General features: G+C 42.7%; 1 protein-coding gene across 1 annotated transcript in view; it reads right to left on the bottom strand.

Moving 5' to 3' along the window:
- Positions 1-1,968: 1,968 nt before the first annotated feature.
- DNAJC3 (DnaJ heat shock protein family (Hsp40) member C3) overlaps positions 1,969-23,490 on the bottom strand; it is an 89,695-nt gene continuing 68,173 nt past the window's right edge. The window contains exons 10-12 of the mRNA XM_027065108.2: positions 8,697-8,829; positions 7,700-7,848; positions 1,969-5,752 (exon numbers count right to left, since the gene is read on the bottom strand). Coding sequence (XP_026920909.2) covers positions 5,595-5,752; positions 7,700-7,848; positions 8,697-8,829 — 440 coding nt within the window. The 3' untranslated portion in view covers positions 1,969-5,594. The remainder of the gene's footprint in view (positions 5,753-7,699; positions 7,849-8,696; positions 8,830-23,490) is intronic.

Below are 23,490 nucleotides of genomic sequence, written 5' to 3'. Positions count from 1 at the left end.
AAGCAAAGTAAGTCAGAGAAAGACCAGTATTTCACTCCTATGTCAAATTTAAGAAAAAACAGATGAACATATGGGAAGTGGGGGAGAGAGGAAAACAAACCACAAGAGACCCTTAAGGATAGCGAACAAACTGAGGGTTGCCAGAGGGAGGTGGGTGGGGGGTGGGCTAGATGGTAATGGGTACTAAGGAGGGCACTTGTGATGAATGCTGGGTGTTGAAGGTAAGTGATGAATCACCAAATTCTCCTGAAACTAACACTGCACTGTATGTTAACCACCTAGAATTTAAATAAAATTTTGAAAAGAAAACCACCCATGTTTTCACATCTCCCTGAATTAAAGGTTTTTGATAAGAATTAAGGGAATACAAATTAAATTTTAAAAGACCGGTTCAAAACCAAAACGTTTGAATGACAAAGATCAACTTCATGTTTAATTTAAAATTGGGGAGAAGGTAGAGAAGAAAGAAGAACGGTAGTGACCTTGCTGAGAGGAATTTTGAAGTAAACATGACTAATTGTATAGAGGAGAATCTAGAGCAGCACCAACTCCTTCTCATACAAAAGTCACTGAACCTGCCTCTGCTTCTACCAGAAAATGTGTCCAAAAGGCTTCATCTGAGGAAGGCCAAAATATAAAGTTTCCATAACCTGAACCAATCCAACAGCTATTTAAGTACCTACTGTGTGTCCTTTTGAAGTTATCAGACCAGAACAAATGGCATTCAATAAATCTCCAAATGAAGATGTTATGAAGGGGAAGTGTCAGGAAGGAAGGGACATGGGGGACGAAACTCGAGGTGGGAGCCGGCTGCTAGCCGGGAGGGGGAGGGGGTGACAGGGTCATGCAGGAGAGTTTGCAGACCACAGGAAGAGCTTTTGTGCTGTGGTCCTAAAATGCAGTGACGGGCTTTGCCATCCATGAACACTTCTCCAGATTGCTCCGTATCTTTCTGCCTGCACGGCTTCCTGACAGTCCTATTTATTTTTTTTATTTTTATTTTTCTGACAGTCCTATTTAAGTGTTCTGCAGCACTTGGCCTAGCAGGGAACAGCTCACGGATACCAGGACAAGTAGGCGTCTCTGGGATTTGGTGCCATTTTTCTCCACTGCACAGCAGCCATAATAAACTTCCCCAGGTGTAAAGACCACATCTTACAAGGCCCTCCTTGCATGTTAGCATAACCAGAGTGGATCCAGGTGGAAGAGATGCTATTTTGTTTGCACAAAAATTGTACAATTTCCACTCATGAGGTCTTAGTAACTTGAGGTAATAAAATGCATTAAATTCTCGCAAGAAGCCAAACACTGCAACAGGTGATAGAATTAATAGAATCCTAAGAAAATACAGTGAAATGTTTTGTTAGAAGAGTTATCCTTTGCTATCTTTGAAGCATCTTTCACACCGAGAAAAACCCTGAGGATCTGGGAAGAGAAAATGGATCTTCCCTTCCTCTTCTTGTTTTCCTGCCAGCTGTCACATCTGTTGATATTTTCATGATCTTCAGACTAAGGCTGATGGCTCATAGAGTGCAAAGACAGCAGGATTATTAGCAAGAATTTGGAAACTGCGCTTTTTGGGAAAGTCCTAAGTATTCTAGTCTTTGAGGATATGCAGGAGACTGGAGAAGAAAGCTATGTGGGTCTGTAGTTGGAAATCTGAGACCGCGCTGCAAACCCCGTTTTACGACTAACAGAAATGTGCAAATTAAGTATAAAAGTCTTCCAACCAAGCCAATTTATTAGATTTTAACAGTATTGAACCTGAAGAACTGTCCACTTTAAGGCCTAGCTGTTCTAGGACTTTTGGGGTCAGAAGTTTTAGCTATTTCTGTTTTGTGCTCTGACTTTCCTTCACCTGAACATGAAGGAGGAGCCCTTTGGTCACCCCGGTCACAGACTACATGTCAGGCGAAGTTGGAAGAGAGACTTCTCCAAAAGACTAAAAATGAAGCGAAAGCAAGAAAATAATGATTTGACCATAAATATTTTTATTAAATGTGAAAATACATGGGCATAAAAATAGTACCCATATTTGCAGACATATCTGAGACCCATTTCAATTAATTTTCAGTTTCTTTATTAAAACACTAACTTGGGATGGATTAAGTTACTTAGTCTTGTCTCACTCAAAACCAGCTATAGCCTTATAGTAGGAGTAATATTTTAACTTCTCAAACATCTCCAGGATCCACCTCCTCCACACTCTTTCCTTCCCCTGCAGGCAGGAGGGGCCGACCACAGACGAGTGCAACAAAACCTGTTACTTATACACAAGGCCACGCAGTGGCTAATCTGACTCTTAAATCATTCAGCAAATGAGATCATCCATTAAAAAAAAAAAAAAATTATCCCCACCTATTAACATCATTTGCAATTACAGCATAGACTCTGCTAACAAAAGGAATGATCTGATTTAGAGTAAGGATGTTATTTGTGGACAAATGAGCATTTGCCTTCCTCCTTCCTTTATACAAATACGGAAAAATCACTACATTCAACGAGGCTGCGTGAACTTCTTTAGGTGCCACCGCTGACTACACGTGTACTCTGAAAATGTCTGTAAGGCCCGTCACTGTGACCTCTGGGCTTTAAGGCAGGCGGCTCAAACACAACCTGACCGAGGAACCACTTTTAATGGAAGTCTCTTACGCATTTTTTTCATGGTAAATGTCACAACTGCTGACCAATTTCATGCCTTTAAAGGTGTAATCTTTCATTTTCCACCATGAATAGGAAATGCTGCCAATTTCAAATTGTGATTCTATGAACTTTTTCCCTACTTGGTTATCAGCATTTTTCTCTTAAAAAAAAAAAAAAGGTAGTTTTTACATTCCATTATCAGAGTCCCCAAAAGTTCTGCTTTCATACTGATATTTAAGATACATTTTTAACACTGACTGAAGACGTTTTAAAGTTAGCATGACGTTCATCCAATTCACAGTAAACTATTGAGGTTGTCCTCCATTTTTCATTTATCCATGGAAAGAAAGCACAAACTTTCAAAACTGGGCACTAAATTAGTTTATTCTCTTTTAGGACCTTTCTCGCGTTTCTAGGTTGCTGTGCTCGTTCCCGGCTGCTGTGGAAGGCAAAGTGTCCACAGTGTACAGACAAGTGAGACTTCGCTTCCGGAGCTTACTGAGGAGGGAGGGAGGACCTTAATACAGCTAAGGCTTGGCACCTCTCTGGTTTTACTTTTCCAGAAAGAGCCATCATGGTGACCGGGCACCTGCGGGCCCCAGAGACAAGAGCCTAGAGAGTGGCACATGGAAGGAGCCCCAAAACAAGTGCCTTTTCAGTCCGTGCAATGACCTCACCCATCGGGCCAGCAGGAGGAGCGACTTTCCCTCGATGGCCCGGAGGACTGTCTGCCCTGACAGGCGGTGGCCTCTGACACCCAGCAGGGCTGGACTTGCGGGTCATTATTTTGTCACTGAGCCCTCTCTGTGGCACCGGCACATGGCACCATAGCTTCTCTCCTCTGTTCACTGAAGACGAGCAAGTAACTGCACATTTCAGCTACGCCGACTAGACTGAATCCACGGGAAAGGTTTAGGCGCAGGAACGACGGTTACTGCAAGTAGAGAAAACGCGAGCCACCGTCCGGGCAGCTTGGACGGTCCGTGGGGTAATGGCGCCGGGGATGCATCTCCAGCGGCCCAGCCCTCCACCGTCCTGACTCCCTCGGTCTCCTTCTAGACCTCTTCTCTGAATGGAAAGGCAAGTGATTGGATATTTCCTTGTTCTGACTCTGCATGAAAATTCTTACTTCAAAAGTAGGTAGAGGCCATTGCTAGATTGCAAAACGGTCAGTGACGACAGACACCAAAGAACCAGACTGGAAAAAATATATTGCTGACACAGTGGAGTAATGAGATTACTAAGATTAAAGAATAAGCAAAATTGAATTTCCCTTAGAAATCATCTTCACGCTGGCTTGCATTTTAAGATACTAAAAAGAAAGGAAAGCTGCAAACTGTTCCCCAATTTTCCAAATGCACTGTTAAGTTTATTGGTAAGAAACAGACTTCTAAGTAGATGTAAAAAAAGCACATATATGTTTTGCTTAACTCAACTATGTGATTTTTGTCTCTCAAAGAAATTTTCTTCACGTACGTTGCAGGGTGACCATGGAAGGAAACGCTCTGTGCTTGGCTGCTGTGGTCAGGACGCTTCCCACCACTGAAATTAAAATGCCTGACTTCATAAAAACAATATATTAGAGACCCATACTCGTCAAAATGCTCTGAGGCAAAAAACAAAAACCTTTCCAGAATGAAGGTAATCATTCTTATCTAAAGTAACTCTCTTAGATTTTAAATGCAGCATCAATAGTTCCATAAATATTTAATGCTCTTGATTAAAATAATACTTTTTAGGGAAAAAATTATCCAGTACACAAAGACTGAATACCTTAATTTCTTAAAAGGTAAGAAGACAGAATCCCAAGAAGAGATGCCATCTTGATGATGGAAATACAGCCAGAGCTGACTAGATTTGTACATGTGTGTTCTTCCTGGCAGGAGAACAGCAGACGCATCGAGGTCCGGGCAAGCGGCGGGTCTACAGTTTAACTGCTGCCTCGACAGTCCCATGTGGGAGTGACTGCAACCCCAGAGGGTTGGCCAGGCAGTCAGAGAAGCTGCCCCACCACCCTGATTACAAGTGGGGCACACGGCATTCTCTCTCTCTCTCTGTCAACTGAGCAACTTGACAGTTCCAAGCCAATCCTGTTACAGGAAATTCTGTTTAACTCACAACTTCAGCTATTAAAGTATTTCATTCCGCACCTCAGTTCTATTTTAGGTAACACCACTGCTGTATTACCCATTCTCCTTTAGTTAATTTGTTTCCTATTAAACAAAAGGGCCCATAGATTTTTATAATCAATTCTGTTTCAGTGGTCTTCAGTGTTCTCTTGCAGGTACTGGACATAAAACGCACGCTTAATACCCATCCAAAGTCTGTACCTGGCGATGTCAGCTACCACCGGGCAGCAGGCTTTCTAAAAGGCGGGTTCCGTCCCTCCCTCAGTGCCAGCCGTGCTCATGCCAGCAGAGGTGCAAGTGCGCTTGCATTCACGAGGCTCTGTAATTTCACAGGTATCTGCAAGCAAAGGGACTGACCAAAATCTAGGCCAAGGTGTCCCTAGGACCGCACAGCTCAAAATGGTAATATCCTAAGAATACTAAAACTTAACCTGCTCTCCCAAAAACTACAGCTCCCCGTCCTCGTGCAGGCACTGATGGGCTATGCGAGGCTGTGAAGAAGAATGTCTACTGCTCCGGTGAGAAAACTACGTGAGCGCTTGCACAGGCACACCTCCCTCAGACCCTCTTCCAGAGGCTCAAACATTTACATGAGCCGCTCTGTCAGAAATAGAACAAGTCTTCGCCTCTCTGCCTTCTCCGACCCATCAACCTCCAGTCTAAAATGGGTAAGAACGGATTTTTCCTATTAAAACAACTCTTTGGTCATGAACAAACTAAGAGATTTGAATTTTTTTTTTTTTCCATTAGGATCCCGGGACAAGGTTTCTTTCTTTTTAATCTTTAAAAAAATTAAGGAAGAAGAGCAGAAAAACAGCTGGTTTAATTGAAGTGGAATTTAAATCTAAAAGGTCCGCCTGAGCTGAAGGGGTTAAACCCCTGCCATGAGTTCCAGCTTCTGTGGAAAGGGTTGCCTCCACCTCCTTGTTGGCTCTCTGCGTCCAGGGGATCTTCTCCATCATCAAATTTCTTCCTCATTTCTACAAGAAAGAAACCAGAAAATGAAGACCCAGGTATTAACTAAGGCCTGGGGAGGGGGAAGGGAGCATCACAGGATTCCTGGCTTCTCTCTTATCAAATCAGTCATGCCTGACACACAGATCCCGGCTCCCCCATTCCTGCCCAGCTCACAGGTTTGGTCTCAGGAGAAACAGCCTAGAGAAGAAATACCGGTCACAGAAAAAGGGTTGAGGTTCAGGGCTGGAAATGGGTATTCCTTGAAATTCAGGCCCCCTGAATGTTCACTCCTCACAAGAAGCTACCCAAGGAAATTCTCTGGAAAAAAATAATTGCAAAGAAAGAGACCTCCAAAAGTCACACCCCTATGATCAAAGAGCCACATCACCGTCCTCACCCCAGTAACACAGTCTCAACAGCTTTCCACGCCTCACTCTTAGTTCTGTTTGGACTTAAGGTTCCCTGCTGTGCAGCACAGGAGGCTGCCCTCACTGCTGTACCTCTCAGTCCCGAGGAGGGTCTGACGAGACAGAGGCTAATGCAGGCAAACGGGAGAAAGGAATCCTGCAGGTAGCAGGAGAGCAAATGACTACACTCAGACTAGAAAAAACTATTCATCCCTAAAATAAGAACAGGGGCTAAGAAAAAGGAACAGAACCAAAAGAACTCCTAAGCATCAAGAAAAGAACTGCATTTGTAGGTACTTTTTGACTATCGGCCCCAACTCCATTGGTTGGCTCCCTGCCATCCTTAGTGCTCAGCTGCAGGGTCATCTCCCCATATGCCCACCACCCCCCGCCACCCCCCGCCGAAGATTCCCAGCTCCCAGTCCACTGTGGCCCCCCCACCTGTCCACTGTGCCAGCTGAAGACAGACCATTTGAGAATGTTGCTGGCACTCGTTTGCTGAGTGAAAAGATAGACTATCCTGCTGTGCTCATTAACTCCATTTCCACCTCCCTTACAGGATTATAAATGCAAATAGAGGGCCATACAGCTTCGATTCCATAGCAGGAACAGATGTTCAAAAAAGATTTGCCAAGGAGGGCACCTGGTTGGCTTAGTCGGTTAAGTGTCCAACTTCAGCCCAGGTCATGTAGGTTCGAGCCCCATGTCAGGTTCTGTGCTGACAGTGTGGGGCCTGCTTGGATTCTCTCTCTCTCTCCCTCTCTCTCTTTTCAAAATAAATACACTTTAAAAATTAAAAAAAAAAAATTGCCAAATGGGCATAAATCTTGAGTCCCTTCCCTTCTATTTTTGATGAATTTGTCTAGCTCAAGTCATAGCTTCTACTCCTACTGACATGGAAAGGCACAAAAAAGCAATAAGTATTAGCTTAACATTAAATTCGCTCTGGAAATGTCTAAGCATTGTTCAGTATTACCTAATTTCTTCATTTTCTCTCTCGTTTTCCAGGCCATTTTAGCATATGATAAAAACATTCCAGCAACCAGTAAATCTAATGAACATTTGATTCAGGACAAGGTTCCTGGGCTAGGTATACACCTCCCACCCTCATTGCCCGCCCCCCCTTCCCCCCCAGGGCATTCTGGTTTCCTAATCGAGCTCCTAGAAGTTTGGTATAAAGAATTCATCAGTGATCCGGGAAGGTGGAAGGAACCTAAGACATCCCCCTCACTGGTGTAAAATCTGAGGCTCAAAAAGCTCTAAGAACTTTGGCAGTAGAGCGAAGAGTCAAATCAGGCCTTCTGATTCCAAGCTTGTTGGTCTTTCCACTGAGCCAGACAGAAGGGCCCTGAGTCTGACGGGGGCAGGCATGACATCTGGACTTCTGAAACTGCAAGGCGGGGGACCCAGTGGTCCCCAGCTCCTACGGGGTGGCCCTGAGCAGCCCGCCTGTCCCCACTGTGTGACCCTGTCTCCAAGTCAGCAAAGGAATGGAGCTAGAAGTCTGCGCATCGCAGACTCAGCCATTTCAGAAGAACAGAAAATGCTAAGGACAAACAATACCTGGGTCAGAGAGGACCTCTTTAGCAGCCGCTATGTCAATGAACTTTTTCTCAGCTTTTTTCTTTTCTTCTTCATTCTGGAAGTTATCCGGGTGCCACTGCAATGCTAATTTTCGGTATGCTTTAATGATTTCTTGCTTTTTGGCGTTTCTGAGAAGTATGAAAATAAATAATCATTAGTTAAGCAGTGCCCAACACACAGCCACAAAAAACTAAAAGACAGTTATGATCCCGCCGGCAAGTCAGCAACCTGGTTCTTCTAATCGTGCCCATGGTGTCACAGGCTGAACATTAAATATCCAGACTGGATGATCATTAAAGCTGGTCAGGCTTCCTCAGATACTTGTTCCCTAAGATCAGAATCTCACTGGGGAGAAATTACTTTTGATCTTTGCAATGTTCCCTTTAAAAAAAAAATCACACAGATGTGTTTTTAAGCTTTCTGAATTTCCAGCCTACCATGATACAAATCTTGGCATTAAAAGAGATACTCTGAGTCTGAAACCCACTTTCTATTTTGCATCTGGTTAGCTTACTTAACAAAGGTTCAACTTTTGATAAAAGATTGATGGTTCCTTCTTCAGGGAAAGTGGGTCTGACATTACCCAGCTTTTGTAGATCTCAGTGCGTGTAAGTTAATTCTCAAAAGTGCCACTTTATTTTTAGGCCTAGAGTTTTCTTTCCCCCTCTCTCCCTCCTGTCCTCACAAAAGAAAGCTCACTCCTACCCTCCTTACCCTTCCTAAATAATCTAGGGCAGGATCTATTCATGCTACAGTGTCATACCTTTGTCACCAACTACTAATTCCCTATCACTGCAGTAGTAGTTGCTATCAAAGAAATCTGCCTGTAACAAAATAGCTTCACTATGTTAAAGATGGTTAGGTTTAATCCATGACTGAAATTACATAAAGAAAGCAATGAATCAGAGAAAAAAGGAAGAGCAATGATAAGCTTTAAAACAGTTGATTTATGTAAATTTTAAATTTAATAACTCACCTTTTTACTCCCAAAATTTTATAATAATCTCGTTTCTGTGACTGTTTCAGTAGCCTCTGTGCCTTCTCTAGACCTTCCCGAATCTGCTGATCATTTTCATTGTGTTCCTGAGCAGTTTCATAATCCTGAATAGCTGTCAAATTATGTTTAAGATAATGCTGTTAAAGGTAATGCAATTTGTAACCTCTACTTATCTGGTAAGATTGATACTAAAGCCACTATCCCGACCCTTTACTCTCGTGCAATTACTGCTTAAGAGCCTAAGAAGTTATAGTAATGATTTTGTTAGCAAACTTATGAAAGGCATAGCATAATTAAGGCTGAATTTAGGTAGCTTTTTACTCCCACTCAATCACTGCTATTTGTTTACTTGCCCACCCTCCCACATTACCTTCACCACATCTTTGAGGTATTTTAATGCCCATACTTTATACAAAGCAGTCTTAACCATCACTAAGATTGAAGTGATTGTTACAAAGGAAAATAAGACCATGGCAAAGAAAATCTGCACAGTCAGCTATGGGTCCACAGTTCAGAAGAATCAGAGGCTTATAAAGGGAGCCCAAGAGGAACCATCAGCAACCAGAATGTCTGTGTCACCCAGGAGTTTCAACAGGAGCTGTTACAAACCTGATGTTTTTTAAAGTATGAATCAAAGCAAAACAACACACACTGACCGTCCCAGTATGGGAAGTCTGATAACAATCCACATTATGTCTTTTATCTCATTTTCAAATACTTCAATATCTAGAACACAAGGCATCTGGATATCTGAGTCACCCAGAAAAGAGCCAACATAGCCAGCTTGAAACTGTTATCCCTAGAAGGGCCTGCCGGTAAGGCTGGTCCTGGCTGACCTCTCGAAAGACGGGCTGCAGGAGCAGTGGTTCCCACCACTCCCGGGTAGGAATGGCTCACCGTGCCTAAATGTCTGTACAAACAATGTGGTTTATGCTAAACATCTTCCTTCCTTCTGGGAGTCTGGAATTTGGGTAGGGGGTGGGCAGAAGGTGCCTACGTGACCAGCCTCAAATAAACACCCTGGGTGGTGGCTCTACCAAACTTCCCCAGTAGGCAACACTTCACACGTCTTGAGGAATTAGCTTGTCCTACAATTTCACAGAGAAAGACTCTTGGAATCCTCTACCTGGTTTCCTCTGGAATTTGCACCATATGCCTTTTCTCTTTGCGATACTACTTTGTATCCTTTCACTAGGTTAAATCTTAGCCTGAGTACATCTGCATGCTGAGTCTCATGTGTCCTCCTACCCTAATCATCAAATCTAGGAGCGGCCTTGAGAAGCTCCAATACAAGTCTTCCTTATTGTTCTCCCTGGACAGACATCTCAAATAATGGACTGCTGAATGCAAATTCTAGTTTTTATGGAAGTGCAATGCACTGTGGGAAAAGACCTCTCTCTTGATGACATGCCTGAGCATTGGTCTTGGCAACAGCTGATCCTGGAAGGGAGTAGGAAGGCCGATCATCCTTCCTTCTGACATAGTGCTGGAAGGTCAAGAGCAGCCTAATGCCCTGTCACAACAATGCCTATGTCATTCACCTCACTTCGACTCATCCTGCAGGCATTTCATCATCTCATATCATCACAGGAACAAGGGTGAGTACAGGACAATGAGGTATTTCTAGAGACCACATTTACATAACTTTTATGACAGTATTTTGTTATAATTATTCCGTTTTATTATTCATTAATACTGTTGTATTATTATTGTTTATTATCACTGTGCCTAATTAATAAGTGAAACTTGATCATGGATATGTATGTATAGGAAAAAACAGTATATATAGGGTTCAGTACTATCTGCAGTTTTGGGCATACACTGGGGGACTTGGAAGGTATCCCCTGCATAAGGGACAGTTACTGTCATAAGCCTGCACTCCATAGAAAATGCACCCATGCTACCTTTGGCCCGTCGGGGGGTATGTTTAAATTTTTATCCTAATTCCTACCTCAGTGCATTAGTATTGCGTATTAATATGAAACATTATTACAGTCACCCAATCCACAATGACAACATAAAATACCTTTCCAATTTAGTACGCAAAACCATCATAAATAGTAGTGAGGGTTAACTTTACAATTAATACCCATAGCACTTGATGCCACAATCTAGTAAGGAAATGTACTTTGAAGGAACTTAATACAAAATGTTTCGATACATGCCATTTTGCTATTAATGCAAACTCTACATTTTAAACATGTTTTAATTCTTAAATGTTCAGACTGTCTCCTTCGAAGCAGTCTTCTATCTTTTATTGAAACTTAAGGTAGGCACATTTTTCCCCATACAGAAAAAATATAAAATTATATAGGTTGTTTCCTACATTCACATGATTACAGGTAGGTAATTTAATTAAAAACTTACTATAGGTGATGTTAAAACTTCCCATGGACATTATATTTACTCCGATTCCACACTCTAAGGAGGAATCTTCAAAAAAATAAAAGTAACACCCAATTATGTTTATCCCATACTGTTATTAAGCATCTGTGAAAAGCAGAATAAGCCAGAAATATTCAGGCCCTGAATAAACCGTCTATTACATATCAGCCAACTCATTTTCTATCCTCTGAATCTAAAAAATCTTCCCAAATCCTTTTTCTGCCAGTCCCCCCAGTCGATTCCTAGGGAACAAAGCAAACTAGACCAAGCTGGCAGACAGAGGAGGGCACATCCCTTCCATCCCACTCTTCCACAGAAATGACACACACAAAAATAATAGAATCATGGCAGCACCAAAAACAGCAGCAGACCAGAAACTTTCAGAAATTTCTGAAAGAAAGGTTTATTCATTATTACCATGATCCCATTTGATTCCTGCGTGTAGAGAACCCCAGTGCAAGCAGAGGCCCTCGCAGATGTGGGAGCCATTGTGTTTGGCCAAGGATCCTCAGTTCAGCATTCAGCAAGTAGGGGCAGCTTACGCAACCACCAGGACAGCTCGGGAGAGAACTGAGGGATGTCTGGGCGGGCTCTCCCTGTGAGTGTGCAGCCGCCACTGCTGCATTCGCCCACCAGGGCCCAAGAATCAGTCTCTGAACTGAACAGAAGATGCGCACGTGGCGCAGCCCCCGATGTGGCTGTGGGAACCAGGAAGAGTGGCAGAACCAAGCCCATGGACACTCCAGATCTCTACAACAGACCTGGACTAAACAAGGACAAGAACTCCACCCAATAAGTAAAATGATTAATTTCCTGTTCATTTTGGCAACTGGGCCAGATGGCAAGCGCCACAGAGGAAGTCTCCCTGCGAACAGTCCCACCCACTTAAAGCCTGCTTTAAGCTCCCCAGTGCAGAAGCAGCATTTCAAAGACAGATGTGCACAGCTGCAAAAGACTGCCTCTTTCAGTCCTTCAGTCCACTAGCAAATCCCAAAAACTATGTCCAGAATTTACCTGCTTCTCACCATTTCTCCAATGACCAATGTGACATATGCAGTCCACCGTTAATACACCTGAACAGCTGTTTCCGGCTTCCACCCTTATCCCCCTAAAAGTCTATTCTCAGTTCAGGGACCTAGAGAGCCTCTAAAAGAGAACATCAGACCCCAATATAAATATGTCCATGGACACCAACCATCTCCTCCAGGATATCATGCAAAACAATCAAAGTGTACAAGGCCTGCTAAAATTAGCTAATATCAGCCATGAATCCAAGATGAGAGGGGGAAGCAATAGTGAGAAAGCCCAAAAACAAAAACAAAAACTTTCTAGGAGTATGGGCTCACCCTAAAGTGACAACCTATATATCCTTTGCATATTATGAGAACCATGAAATCCAAAGCCAGACAGAGTGGAGATAAAGCAAAGACCTTACTCAGGAAAAGACAGAAAAAAGAGAATACGAGAAAATAGCCCTGAGCAGCACATCTCAGAAAACCCCAGCAACTATGTGCTCTCTGAAGGTGAGGGCTCACCCTCAAGTGTAAAAGATATACCCCTTTGGTAGCAAAGGAAGTGGGCAGAGGGGCAGCAGGGCTGGCAGCTGATGACCTGGACACGGTTTGGTTCAGAGAAGCAGAGAGGGCAGAGCTATGTAGAAAGGCCATTTTAGCAGGAGGCAGAATGTCTGTGGAAACAGTGAAGCAGAGAGGACTGCAATTGCTAAGTACAGAAGGCTGCCCTGTCCCCAGCACTCCCTTATACACACACACACACACAAACACACACACACACCAAAGGACTTGCCCACAAATAGCTAGGGCAGGATAATTCATTTTAATGGTACAGCATCGGGGCGCCTGGGTGGCTCAGTCAGTTAAGTGCCTGACTCTTGGTTTCAGCTCAGGTCATGGTCTCACACTTCCTAGGTTCGAGCCCCATGTCGGGCTCCATGCTGATAGCTTGGAGCCTGCTTGGGATCCTCTCTCTCTCTCTGCCCCTCCCCTGCTCATGCGCTCGCTCTCTCTCTCTCTCTCAAAATAGATTTTTAAGAAAATGGTATAGCATCAATTCAAGGACAGCTTTTAAATAGAGACAGGAAAAGAGCACCCACCAAGACTTACCTGATGAACACACATCAGAACAGTAGCCAAACACATGAGAATTCTGAGCAAACATGCCATGAATTTTTAGAACTTATCCAATCACCTCTTGTAAGGGTAATCACAAAGCAGAATAAGAACTCAGCAAAGAGAGAGTGAGACAAAGAGGAGACAAAAATGTGAGTAGTCAATACTCAAGAAGATCACAACTATCGTAGAATTACAGATGAAATGAGAAGGAGCACCGGAAGCAGCATCATATGGAAAAAAATAAGGATCTAACAAAATGAAATGGAAATAAAGAGTTTAAGAAGACTAGAGAAAAAACAGCAGCTATACGCGACAAGCAAAGGGAATACAACCTACACATAATTAGATCTCAGAAGGAGAAAACCAAACCAGTAGAACAAAACAATTCAAATATTTTTTAATTTTTTTTAAAGTTTATTTATTATTGAGAGACACAGAGTGTGAGCAGGGGCGGGATAGAGAGAGGGGGAGACACAGAATCCGAAGCAGGCTCCAGGCTCTGAGCTGTCAGCACAGAGCCCAACGCAGGGCTCGAACTCACAAACTGCGAGATCATGACCTGAACTGAAGTCGGTCACCTAACCAACTGAACCACCCAGGCGCCCCCAGATTAAATTTAAGACATTTTCAATCTGTAAATTCATTTGTAATTTCAGGAAAGGGCACACTAGGTGTCAGGGCAAACTGGATGGTAACAGTAAAGAGGGAGACCTATGCTGGCTAGTCTAATTATGCATTTGAAAGATGAGGGCTCTTTGAACCTGGCCCCAGATTTTCCAGAGCAATATTCTGTGCCAGGGGACAATGGAACAATAACTTCAAGATACAGAAAAAGTGTGAGCAAAGGATTTTCTTATCTAACCAAACCAGCCTTTTAAGAATAAAGATACAAACGTAAAAGAAATGAGAAAATAAATTTCCCTAGGAACCCCTCAAGGATGAACTCACCAAGGAGAAAGCTAGAGAAACCACAACCAAAGGAGGGATGAAGAAGAAAAAGAACTGGTAAGTCAAAAGGCTTAGTTCTTGGCAAAAATCAATACATATCTCTAACCTAATCAGGAAAAGAAAGCAGGATCAAAACCAAAAATAAGAAATAAGTGACAAATAAGATAGAAGAAATTAAAATAATGAGACTACTTTGCTAAATTTGAAAACTCAAATGAGTAACACAAACTGATCCTAAAAGAAAAACTAAACAGAACAATTTTCACAGAGATATGGAACTGAAAAGGAAAATTTCCAAATAATTACAAAAAACTACCCTAATTGATAGTTTGCTATATATAAAAATCTGGGGTAAAAAATAATTCTTCCTCTGAGTTTTTTGAGAATACTGAAATACTCCTTCCTGGACTTGGTAGGAGGGGATATGAGACAGGAAGCGGTGTTCACGAGCAGAATTTAGCAGTCACAGATACGGGCGTTGCTAATAGCAGACCTTCAAAGTGCTTAAAGGAAAAATGGACAATGTTAAAGGGAAAGATAAGAAAGTTTGCAACCTTAACAGGTAATTAAAGATCTTGAAAACTCTCCTCTCTCAGCAATTGATGGGAAAACTAACATAAACATTACACACAACAACTGCAGATACACATTATTTTCAAGTTCACACAGAACAGTCAGCAAAAACAGACACCATACTGGACTAAAAGACAGGTCTACATAAATTTAAAAGGAAGGAAATCACATGAAGTATGTACAGTGACCACATAAAATTAATAAGATACCACCAAACATTTCAAAATTTAAAAAAAATCCAAATAATCCATGTGTCAAAAAAGAAGGGAATTAGAATACATTTCAAACCAAATGATAATGAAAACAAAATATGAGACGTACAGCTTTAAATGCTTATACTGAAGGGCACCTGGGTGGCTCAGTCAGTTGGGCATCCAACTTTGGCTCAGGCCATGATCTCACAGTCCGTGAGTTTGAGCCCTGCGTCAGGCTCTGTGCTGACAGCTCAGAGCCTGGAGCCTGCTTTGGATTCTGTGTCTCCCTCTCTTTCTGCTCCTCCCCTACTCGTGCGCTGTCTCTCTGTCTCAAAAATAAATAAAAACATTAAAAATTTAAATGCTTATACTGAAGGAAAAAAGAGAGAGAGAGACCTAAAATCAGTGGCAATTCAACCACAAAAAGCCAGAAAAGCACAAAGTAAACCCAAAATAAGTCAAAGGAAGGAAACAAAGAAGAAATCAATGAAATAAAGGAAAATCATAGAAAACATTAATAAATCCCTAAACTTGTTGCCTTTAAAAGACCAATAAATTTGGCCAAACTCAAGCTATATTAAGAAGGAAAAAAAGAATTACAAAACTATCAGTATTAGAAGTTAAAGAGGGGCGCCTAGGTGGCTCAGTGGGTTAAGCATCCGACTTCTACTCAGGTCATGATCTCATGGTTTGTGAATTCAAGCCCCACGTCGGGCCCTGTGCTGACAGCTCAGAGCCTGGAGCCTGCTTCAGATTCCGTGTCTCCCTCTCTGCCCGCTTGTGCTCATGCACACTCTCTCAAAAATAAACATTAAAAAAAAGAGGACATACGATATGGTTCTATTAATATGAAGATCTAGAATTGGAAAAACTAAATGAGGAAAATCAGGACAAGGGCTGCCTGAGCAGTGGATCGGGACTGATTGGTAAGGGACAAGAAGAAAATGTAATGTTCTGCATCTTGATAGGAGTTTGCGTTTGACACTCTCTTTAACCAAAATTTTAGTCAGGCTCCTCTGAGACCTCTTTCTAAGGGCCTGACCTTGGGTTTTCCTCTTGGTTGTTATAGAATCCAGTTTGAGCAAGAATCCTGCTAAGTCAGTTTAGCTAACATCTCCCTGATTTTGGTATCTGACCAAATGTGAATTTGTATCTGATCAATTTTCTCATTCCCTACCCTGGCCTGCCATCAGCAAGAATCCAGTTGAGTCCATCTAGCAAGAATCCCCCCCTTTCCATGATGTTTCCTCTTGGTAATTTTCCATCCAGTGACCACCACGATGCTCCTTGGTTATAAATCCCCACTTGTCCTTGTTGGTGTCAGAGTTGAACCCAGTCTCCCCCTCACTGCAAGACCCCACACTGCAGTAGTGGTCCCTACACCTATGGTGATTAGCCACTCCCCTTCACAAGAATAAAGCCTTCCTTAAGGTCTTTAACAAGTGTCACAAATAATTTTCTTTTTAATAGATGACATGGGTATCAGAACTCAGGATTGGTATCCCTAAGATTTGTGCATTTCATTGTATCTAAAACTACTCTCCCTCAATAAGGAATAAAAAGGAAAACAGTAAACAAATTCTAGTTAATGATATGCCAGTTGAAGTATTTGGGGAAAAGTAAACTAAAGTCTACATTGTTTTGAAATGCATCTAAAAAAGATGAACTGACAGAAAAATAGAGGGATAGGCAGATTAAATATGACAAAATATGATAAAATATTAACTTCAGAATCTAGATAGTGAGGACATGAGTGCTTACTGTAAAATTCTTTCTACTTCTTTCTGTATTTGAAATTTCTCATAATCGCATGTAAGGGGGAATGTTTCCCTGCTTTGAGACTGTCCTAATAAAGACAATGGAAATCATAAATTTTCTACCACCTTGTTTTCTACATATTCATTCTTAAGACAACGACCTTATCCAAGAACTCTTATAGCCTCATCATGTAAGAAAACAGTGAGCTATTTCTGATATTATTAAAGTCAAACTCCATGCATGTAACTACTTCCTATAGTAGACTGCATTCCAACATTAGACTGAGGGCAAGCTCAACCATTACATTTTAGGCTGATTTAAATAGTGTAGAGGTTTAATTCTGTACACTGGGACTTCCTCTAGGAAGTCCATAACATGGACATAACATGGCCTGCACACTAACTGAAGCTATATATCAATGTGCTGTATACATAGGTGTTGAATTTTTCACTTGGAAAAGAGATAGTGTCAACAGTAAAATACAAAGAGAGAATTTCAGTTTGTCAGACTATGAAATTCTAAGTCCTGCACTATAATTTCTCTATCAATAGTCAGGAGATCTCACCAACTGTATTTAAGCCCTGGAGTAGACAGACATAAATATAGGCCTTGTTCCATGTACTTAGTCTGTCTCTATTGTAACATGATAAATACTTGGGTTTGTTTTTATTTCTCTTAAAGAAGTCACTTCAATATTTGAGGTCACACAAAAACCTATCAAATGTCTTTCTTCCCCCTATCCAAACTTCCCCTCTGTCCAGTCAGATGTGCCTGTCACCAGTGGAAAAGCAAAGGACCCTATCATTCTCCTGCCCCTGGACTTCTGTTCCAGCTACATCTCCAACACCTGGTGTCTGTCCCAATTTTTTTCCTTAATATTTTTTCCAATACTTTAAGCTTTTGATCATTTGGAAATTAGCTTGTAACGTTATCTTTTTCTGCCGCATAATGCTGCTGAACTACTGTAAATATTTCCATTTCTCCATCTCCTATTAAGCTCATGGATTCCTTGGTATTTCCTAGAGGAAGTCCCAGTGTTGCCAAGATACAAGTGGTACCATGTTTTGCCCAGTAATATATGATATGCAAATGTGCTAAATCTAAGCTGATTGGTAAATGTGCTAATCCCCACAGAGCAGGGAGCTTCGTAGTCTCCCCTGTAACCATGCACTTTTATTTTTCTCAGTAATCTCTATACCCAACATGGGGCTCAAACTCATGACCCTAAAGGCAAGAGTTGGAGGCTCTACCAAATGAGCCAGCCAGGCACCCCTGAAACCATGCACTTTTAAAAAGAAAAGAAGGGGCTATGGCTAAGCAGTCTGTATGTAAATAAAAATGGAGGCCAGACTTACAGTTCATGAATTTATAACCAAAGGACTTAAACAATCCACATATACAGCATCTTACACTAGTTGTCTTTGCAAAGGACTAAGCCATTTTCTAGGCTAACAACCTGCTTCCAACTCCTTAGGTGAAGCTAAGGGAGATGCACCTATTTCAAGACATGGAAGGTTCAAAAATACCTGCTTTCAAGATTCTGACTACGTGGGCCCACAGTTATATGACTAGCATCATCAGAACAGATGACCCTTGAACAATGTCGGGGTTAGGGCACTGACCCCCTACACAAAAGAAAATCTGCATATAGTTGTTGATTCCCCAAAAACTTAACTAATAGTAGCCAGTGCTGACTGGAAGCCTCACCCATAACATGAACAGTGGATTAACACAGATTTTGTATATATATTATACATTGTATTGTTACAATAAGGTAAGCTAAAGAACAAAATTTAAATCCTAGGAAAGAAAAAATACATTTATACTACTGTACTGTATTTATCAAAATAAATGTACATGTAAGTGAACCCATGCAGTTCAAACCCATGTTGTTCAAGGGTCAACTGTATACAAGCAGCTTCCAACTTACAAAGCTAACTTTAGGTATGATCTTAAATACAACCAATCTCTTCCCTTCCTTCTCCTATTATATTAGGAGCCAGGGAATCTGGCCAATGACCTCAAAAAAAAAAAAAAAAGCAGCAGCCATGACAAATATGATCCACTCTCAGTCCTTCCTGACTCAGGATGAGCCCTGTAGCTCTATACCTGCCCCCAACACTACCTAACATGTAAGTGGTGGCACAGGCACTTGCTTATATCATAAGGAATAGAAATCTATCCGTGTTTTATGTAAATATCCTAAAATTAGCCACTGTTCCTCAAATACTACTGTACTGGGGGGCATAAGAGCACTGAAGCAAGGAGGTGGTATAAATCTTGAACACAGAATATTGTTGTGGAAGATGGTGAGCCTAGAGAGTGTCATGAGATAGTGTCCCAGGATAAGCCAGAGGACACAAGAATCTGTACACAGGACATCAAAGACAAACTTTATCTATTTTACAATTTTGCCCAGGCCAGCTCTTTATCTAGAAAAAGTACTACTCGGCTCCTTTTCTTAGAATTTTGGATATCCATAGTAATACCAGAACACCTGTGTCAAATGGAGTTAATGCAGCAGTCACAGATTGGACCTAGAAGCTAGGCATCCCATGCAACTGTTTATAGAGAGAAGTCAATGCAAGGTCCAAACAACTGTCCTGAAAATGAATATAATGGAAACAATGTACCAAAAAACATAGGAGGAGTGTTCTGGAGTCTGAGAGGTCTCTTGGAGTTGGGGCTTTCCTGGTCTTTGGGGTGAGGGTAACAAGATGACCTGGAACTGTGGCTTCTGCCAGTGATCCTCTCCCCGTCTGATGGTAGAGAAGGTGGAGAAACACCATGGGCAAGAACGAGGTCCCCAGTGTAGGAAAGTCTTTGGCTTGGGGTTACACAATACTTGCCCTGGCACCTAGCCAGCACGCTGTGAGGAAGCCCAGGCCACATGCAGAAGGTACAGGCAGGTGCTCTAGCCACCAGCCCCAGCTAAGGCCTCTGCCAACAGCCAGCATCAACCTCCAGCCACGTGACTAGATAAGGCTTCAGATAACTCCAACCACTATCTTTGGAGTTTTCCAGCTGAGGCCACAAACTGTCCTGTCATTTCGTGTGGTTGCACAACAATGTGAACGTACTCGTACCTTAAAAACAGCTGAAGATGCTGGAGACAGCAGGAGTAAGAGAACCCTAGGCTTGCCTCATCCCACAAATACAACTACATAACTATGAAGTCATCCTCAATACCCCCAAAATCCATCTGAAGACAGGAAAAACAAACTCCACAACTAAGAGTGGAGAAGAGGCCACCTCAAAAGAGGCAGAAGTGCAAAGACACTCTTTGGGAGAAAAACAGATTGTGGCCACTGTGGTGGGGACAGTGCTGGAGTCATAGAGAAGGGCAAAAGACAGAGTACCACACAGAGGAGCACGCAGGGAAAATAAATCACCATAGCAATTGGCTAGGAAAGTGAGAGGACCCAAATTTTGCAGGTTCTTACAACCAGCGGGGCTTACAGCCTAGAATTTTAGGGTCAGCGTGATTGGCTCTGGGAGAACTTAGAGCACATTGTACTGCTCTTGGAGAAAAGGCTGGGCAAACAGCCTGCGGACATACAGCATGGAAACAGCAATTGGAAGAGCACCAGGGGCACACAGTGGGAGGTTAGCTGCTCATTTCAGAGTGTGTCCCCGAGAAGCAGCATTCAAACATAGGCCCCCTCTGGGAACAAAGGAACCAGTCAGCACCATTTCCCTGCCCTGCCCCTGAGCATAAGCACAGAGCCCGGACGCTCACTACCTAACTTGCTTACACCAAGCTCCCCTTCCCCCCACGCACCAGAAGAACTGCCCTTCCCAGTCAGGCCCACTTCAGTCCCAGTGTGACTGGCACCCTCCCCCAGACAAGCCCAAACCCCTTCTGACACCTCATCTCCCCATCCAGGAGTTTTCCAAGGCCTCCGTTCCAGTGGCAGCGACAACACGTCACATTTCACAAGCCGACCAGAGCACAACTAGTTAGAACTCACCACATTCAGGCCAGGGATCAAGCAATGTCCACAACAGGCAAAGAAAGGCTCTGGAGATGACCAGCCTGAAGGATAAAGCAGCAGGGGCACAAGAGCAGGGCACACGCAGTACACACTGGAGACGCTCCCGGAAGAGCCAGGCCTTGGGGAACAGGGGACACTACAGAGCACTACAGGACCTCTTCTTCATAAAGCCATCACCCTCAAGAACAGGAGATAGTTGCCTTTCCTAGCACACAGAAGTAGGCACAGAGACTTAGACACAATGACAAGATAGAAGAATTAGTCCCAAATGAAAGAATAGGACAAGGCCATTGCCAGAGATCTAAAGCAAAACGGATATAAGTAACATGCCTGGTGGAGGGAGACTTTAAGGATAATCACTGGACTTGGGAAAAGAGTGGAGAACATGAGTGAAACAACAGAGATAAAGAATAACATAGCAGAGATAAAGGGCTCAATAAATTAAATGAGAAACACACTTGATGAAATGAACAGCAGGCTGGAAGAAGCAGAGGAATGAATTAATGACCTAGAAGACAAGAACGGAAAGTGATCTAGTTGAACACAAAAGAGAGTAAAAAGAATTATGCAAAATGAGAATAGACCTAGGGAACTCATGACTCCATCAAATGTAGTAACACAAACATAATAACATTCAGGGGTACCGGGGTGGCCAGTTGGTTAAGCGTCCGACTCTGGATTTTGGCTCAAGTCATGACCTCACAGTTTGTGAGATCGACCCCACATCAGGCTCTGTGCTGACAACTCAGAGCCTAGAGTCTGCTTCAGATTCTGTCTCCATCTCTCTCTGCCCCTCCCCCACTTGTGTTCTGTCTCTGTGTCTCTCAAAAATAAACAAACATTGGGGCTCCTCGGTGGCTCAGTCGGTTAAGCGTCTGACTTTGGCTCAGGTCATGATTTCACAGTTTGTGGGTTCAAGCCCAGCGTCAGGCTCTATACTGACAGCTCAGAGTCTGGAGCCTGCTTCGGATTCTGTGTCTCCCTCTCTCTCTCTGCCCCTCCCCCACTCATGCTCTGTCTCTCTCAAAAATAAACATTTAAAAAAATTTTAAATAAACATTAAAATATTAAAAAATAAATAAAAAGCTTCTGCACAGCAAAAGGGAACAATCAACAAAACTAAAAGGCAACCTACAAAATTGGAGACGATATCTGTAAATGACATATCTAACAGAGGGTATATAAAGAACTTGTAAAACTCAACACCCAAAAAACAAATAATCCAATTTAAAAATGGACAAAGGGCCAGGATGGCAGAGCAGCATGGAAGGTTTTTTCTTGCCTCTCTTGTCCCTGAAATGCAGCTAAGATCGACACCAAAACATCTTGTACACCTAGAACACTGAATTGAGGATTAACACAGCAATGTGCACAATGTGAACCACAGAACTCAGCAAGTATGTAGTGCAGAGAGGTTAACTGGGGGAGGGAGAAGCCATGGAGGGTAAGGAGCTATTTTTGTTTGTGTCAAGAGGACAGAGACGGAGGAGAGTACAGGAAAAGCACTTCCCCTGAGAGCGGCTGGGGAGAAAGAGAAAGAGTGGAAATACCCGCAAGTGACTGAACAAGAAAGGGAAAAAGGAGAGGGTTTAAATAACATTGACTCTATAGGGAGTGCAGAGTCTGAAACCCTGCAGCTCAATATCTGGCAGAGCTCTGGTGGGAAGGACGAATCCCCAGGAGAGAGAATGAGGTCTGAGAGGTCCTTGGGCCACAGGGGGAGAGGTGGTTCCCCTGCTGGGAGGACACTGGGTAGAGGCTGTGCAGCCTCGCCACAGGCAAAGGTCCCAGCAGACCCTGGACAACAGCCACGTTCACTGGTGTTGGAAGAAGGACATTAAGGGTGAAACCTGGTGCCAGATGCGTGTTGTGATTTACCATAATCCCTGAAACCCTGCTGCTACACGATCACGTGAACTTTTTCTGGGGTTTTTCTGGGGTGGGCCAAAACCCAGTTGCAGTCTTGGGGTATCTGCAGCAGCGCAGTTGCCCCAACGTTCCTGGGGGTGGGCCATTGCTCAGTAAGACCCTCCCCCACAGGGTCTGAGCAGGTCAACACTGCAGGGCCCTCAGAAGTGAGGGGTTTGGGAACAGCCCCATTTGAGATAAAACTCGGAAGGGACATGCCACCTGGCAGGCTGATGGGTTCATCACGTACAGTGTAGAAGAGGGGAGTGAACAGAAGCCACAGAAAAAGGAGGGGTGCTAGACTGCGGGTTGACGAGAGCAGAGTTCTGATGCTAGAGACTGGGTAGCTGGGTGAAGCCATTTTCACCCCTCCTGCACATGCGCATACATGCCTACACGCGCCACAATGATCCACCCCAGTAATTAAGCAGCACCATCTAGTGGAAAACAAGGTGTTACACCAAGCCCTGTCCAACTGGGCTAACTGCTCTAGAGAAACACAAGTCTCTCCGCCTGCTTAGTTTATGGACTCTAAAGTGCTTCGTAGTTTGACTTCTATCGGAAACTGGATATAATTTCAATTGTATTTCATTCTGTTCACTGGTCCATGTATTCAATTTATTTTCCCTTTTTTCTTATTCTTGAATACAGAAAGATAAATCTATTTTTATTTTGTTTTATAAAAAATATTTAATTTTTCTACTGTATTTATTTTTGTAAATTTTTAAAATTCTACTTTATTTTCATCATTTCAGTCTATTTTATTGTATTCATTTTTTATATTTTCAAATGTTTTCCTTTTTTTTTCTTCTTTCCCTTTTTTCTCTATTCTATCAAGGTTCTTAAAACAACCAGATGAAAACACACCTAGGATCTAGCA

The sequence above is a fragment of the Acinonyx jubatus genome, chromosome A1 (genome assembly GCF_027475565.1).
Source record: "Acinonyx jubatus isolate Ajub_Pintada_27869175 chromosome A1, VMU_Ajub_asm_v1.0, whole genome shotgun sequence".
NCBI lineage: Eukaryota > Metazoa > Chordata > Mammalia > Carnivora > Felidae > Acinonyx > Acinonyx jubatus.
The sequence above is the reverse complement of the archived record's forward strand: the minus strand, read 5'-3'. Positions and strand labels throughout refer to the sequence as shown.